Source organism: Anarrhichthys ocellatus, unplaced genomic scaffold, assembly GCF_004355925.1.
Source record: "Anarrhichthys ocellatus isolate YVR2014 unplaced genomic scaffold, GSC_Weel_1.0 scaffold4475, whole genome shotgun sequence".
Taxonomy (NCBI): Eukaryota; Metazoa; Chordata; class Actinopteri; order Perciformes; family Anarhichadidae; genus Anarrhichthys; species Anarrhichthys ocellatus.
The window spans coordinates 1-4,392 of NW_022284449.1; the positions used below are offsets into that span (position 1 = coordinate 1).

At 42.3% G+C, this 4,392-nt stretch overlaps 1 protein-coding gene across 1 annotated transcript; it reads right to left on the reverse strand.

Annotated features, from left to right (window-relative positions):
• Positions 1-41: 41 nt before the first annotated feature.
• Positions 42-4,121, reverse strand: LOC116379510 (SRSF protein kinase 3-like; the record flags this gene model as incomplete). Its single annotated transcript, XM_031841465.1, has 6 exons — positions 42-404; positions 551-657; positions 730-817; positions 1,065-1,152; positions 1,263-1,371; positions 3,332-4,121. Coding segments are annotated over 6 exons (1,383 nt in total), but the record flags the coding sequence as incomplete, so codon positions are not given.
• Positions 4,122-4,392: the final 271 nt, after the last annotated feature.

Genomic DNA, 4,392 nt, shown 5'->3' on the forward strand with positions numbered 1-4,392 from the left:
AATCAGACAGAGAATCAGACAGAGAATCAGACAGAGAATCAGACAGACAGACAGAGAATCAGACAGACAGACAAGAACTGTGTAAAAAGAGAGAAGAGAAGCAGACAGACAGTCTGAACAGCTCCCAGTAACACGTCTTTGTGACTCTAAAGAGAGTCTACATCACTACATCAAAGGGTCTGGAATCCATGTGATCACTGGATTCACTTTTCTGACCAATCATATGGCTGATCTTCACCTGATGACCCGGAAGGGGGTGGAGCCCCAGCTCTCTGCCAGATGGTTGCCTCAGCTGCCAATCTCTTGATGTAGACCTCATCAACATCCAATAGGATGTTCTCTGGTTTGATATCAGTGTGGATGATCTTACACTTAGTGTGAAGGTAGTCCAGACCCTGCAGCACCTGTCACACAAGGGGCAGGTCAGAGGTCACAGAGGTCAGGTCAGGGTCAACCGCGGTCAGGTCAGAGGTCACGTCAGAGTCACAGAGGTGTTTATCAGTACGTGTGTGTTACCTGTGGACTGTAGTCAGGTGTTTGTGTATGTTACCTGTCTGATAATGGTCTTGACGCAGATCAGAGGAAGTCCCATGTAGTTCGACTTAATGATCCATTTTAACAGCTGATGACCCAAAACCTCCAGAACCATACAGACATCTGAGAAAGGCTGAGGAAACTACTGACTGACAAAGACGGACAGGTAGAGAGACAGGTAATGATGAAGGATACGGATTCCGTTGACTCCAGAGATCTTGAAGTCGTCTATCAGCTGGACGATGGTTTCTCTGTAGGGGTCAGAGGGGTCACTGTCTCTCACCTGTACACAAACAGACCTGTTACCTGTGAAACCTGTTTAATTCAAAACCACTACAGACTGAAACCAGTTCAACGTCGTCACCACAACAGTTTTAGGATTATCATTCAGCTTTTTATCCAAATGGAAACATTTCTCTGCAGCCCTGGAGGTTGTTACTGGTCCACGGCCCACGGATCGGGACCCTCAGATAGACCTGGATGGGGACCCTCAGATAGAACTGGATGGGGACCCTCACATATGTACTCACACATCGGAGCAGCTTGATCTCGTCCAGAGCCGTCTCGGTGTAATGTGGAGCACTCTTCACCACCTTCAGCGCCACAAAACGTTTCCTCCTAAAAACAGAAGCAGAGTCAGCGGATGTGACAGAATTCTAACAGAATCAGTGCAGAAATAAAGTAGAAACGAGACATCAAAGTATTTTTAAACAAGATGAGATTCGTACTGTAGATCCCAGCAGAGCCACACGGTAGAAAAATGTCCCCAGCCCAGTTTTCTGACCACATGATACCTCCCATTAAACAAGTCACCGATCTTCACCGGGTAGTAACCACCTGGAACACAGACAGCACAGGTACACATCGCTATGACTCGTGGGTTGTCCTTAATCAAGAGTATTTATTGTTGGAATGCTGATTCAGCAACTTTTCTTGTTTCTATCTCTTGTGCTTTTTGAATTATTAAGCTTTTTGCAATATTTTTTTGAATAGGATCTCTATGGAGAAAATCTTGAAATCCTCTTAAACTTCTTCAACTTTAAAATCCTTCTACTTCCTCATACTTTCAGCTACAGACACCATTTCAACTTTAAAATGTTGACAAAACGTTGAGCTATTTACTGTATGATTATGTATGGTGCTTTTTAATATCTTTTACACTTTTTGCACTGTAGCAATTTAACTTTTATGTTTTTTCAGCCCTTTTTTGCACAGACAACTGTACAACATTTCTACATCGCCAGTGAAGCCACATGTTTTACACTACAGACACAATTTTCACATGATCTGTTCTTCAAGTCATCCTTCCTGTCCAGTTCTAATATCGGAGCAATAGGAGCTACGGTTATGGGGGTTTTGAGAATTTATTTGAGAGGTGTTTCACAGTTTTATCTTTATGTAAAGACTGCAGGCACACAGGTGTTTGTGATTGAGCTCATTAGTGAAGTTGATAAACACACGCACAGACACACATGACTTGGAGAAATTCAGGGAAAGATCATTAGACCTCCTCTTGTCTGTCTGTCTCACTCCATCTAACTGTAACTGTCTGTCTCCCTCTCCCACACTCAATCTTTCTCTCTCAGGCTCTCTTTCTGTCTGCCTGCCTGTCTCTCCTTCACACTCTCACTCACTCCCTCCATCTCTGTGTGTGTGTCTCTCTCATACAGTCATTCAGGTCTTAGAGATTTTTAGAGGACCTTTCCCCTTTCACCCCCCCACCCCCATTTCAAAATAAAAGCCCCACAGAGTGAAATCTAACTGGAATGCTTGTGATTAAGCCTTTCATTGAATAACCTGTGTGTGTGTGTCAAACAGTATGATGATTTAGACATTACGCTCAAAACTAGGCTTTAAATAAATACTTAAATACTTAAATAAAATACTTAATGCTCTTACTAATACTACTACTGCTAATATTTCTCGTATTACTACTACTACTACAACTTCTGCTGTTGCTACTATTACTACTACCACCACCAATATTATTACTACCACTACTGCTATTACTACCAATACTACTATTACTTATACTACAACTAATACTATTCATGCTACTGCCAATACTAATAGACTAAAAGACTACTACTAGTACTACTGCTATTACTGCTACTTCAAATACTGCTATTACTATTACTACTGATACTGCTAATAATACTTCTACTACAACTACCACTTCTACTACTAAAACTACTACTATAAATATCACTACTGCTACTACTAGTACTGATTTTAATGCTACTAATACTTTTACTAATAATATTTATAGTAAAACTACCACTTCTACTACAACTGCCATTGCTACTATTACTGCAACTACTACTACTACAAATACTACTAATACTACTAATACAAATACTACTTTTATATGAACTACTACTATGACCACTACTACTACTACTGCTGTAGTACTACTATGATCACTACTACTGCTATTACTACTATTATTACTACCACTACTGATAGCACTTTTACTACTATTACTTTGACAGTAAAATCGTTTAGCTTCAAGCTTTTCCTGCTTTGTAATTCAGCTCTTAGCTTCTTTAGATAATACAGTTTAGCTTCAAAGTCTGCCAGTTAGACATTTGAACTCGAAGGGTTTTTAGCAGTGCAGTTTAATGCTTCTGGCCTTCAACATTTATCAGACAGGTAGTCTCCCATTTCTGTATTTTCAACAATTTTTTTGCGATTCATTTCAGCTTTCAGCATTCCAACACATTTTCTGCAGGAAAAACATTTTCTAGTTATTGTTAACCAATCATGTTTTCTTGGATGAATCAGAAAACAAACTCACCTTTGCAATAATCTGAAGGGTCTTCCTGCTCCTCATCATCAGAGCCCAGCAGCTGTGCAGGGGGCGGGCTTAGAGTAAAAGGGGATGTGGTCATATGTGGTGTGGCTGATGACATCACGGGAGGCGGACCAATGTGGGGGCTCAGAGAGTTGAGGGAGCAGAGGAAGGAGGCTGACGAGCAGGTGGAGGTGTAGAGATGTGAAGAGACACTAGAGGTGGTCACTGAGGTCAGCAGGAAGGGGTCTGGGTGGGAGGGGCTTAACTGAGGGCTGGGAGGAGCTTTGGCAGAAAGCTGGGCAGGAAGTGACTTTGATTCAGAGGTATTGTGGGTAATATTGTGTGATAAGACTGGAGGCAGTTTGGAGGGATCAGTTTGGCCTTCAGGCCAAATATTTTGGTTAACAGTTGGAGGTGATTGGCGGAAAATCGAAGGCGTCAACGGCGCTGTTGTGTGGGTGTTTTGGACCAAGTGTGCTACATGGGGTGGGGGGGTCTGGAGGGTGTTCTGGGGAGGAGGTGAGAGGGATGGAGGGTGAACCTTGGGGGTCTCAGTGGGTAATGTGGGGGTCTCAGTGGGTAACGTGGGGGTGCGTGGATGGGTCTGTTGGGGTGCTGTAGTGGATTCGTGGACCTCTTCAGTACATGTTAGGGCTTTTTGTGATAAAGTATTTTGGGCTGACAACAGGGTAGATTTTGGGTAACTCTGCTGAGGTGATGGGGAGATGCTGCCGTTGTCATTGAGACTCTGAAGGTCACAGAGGCCATCAGGCCTGAAACAGAGAACCAGGTATTACACAAGAACCACATACGAAGAACCGAAAACATGTAGATTATATAACGTCTGCTTTTGTAACATTATAAAACAGCCAATCTCACCAGTAGCCTCCTCATTCAGCGATTGGTCGGCTGTGTGGAGGTGATAAAGTGGGCGGGGTCTTGTTTATCTCAGTTAGGGTCAACACTAAGAATGTCTTCAAGAGGTTATCTACATGTTTAAAGATATATAATGTTCCATTATCTACATGTTTAAAGAAATATAATGTTCTCTGTTATCTACATGT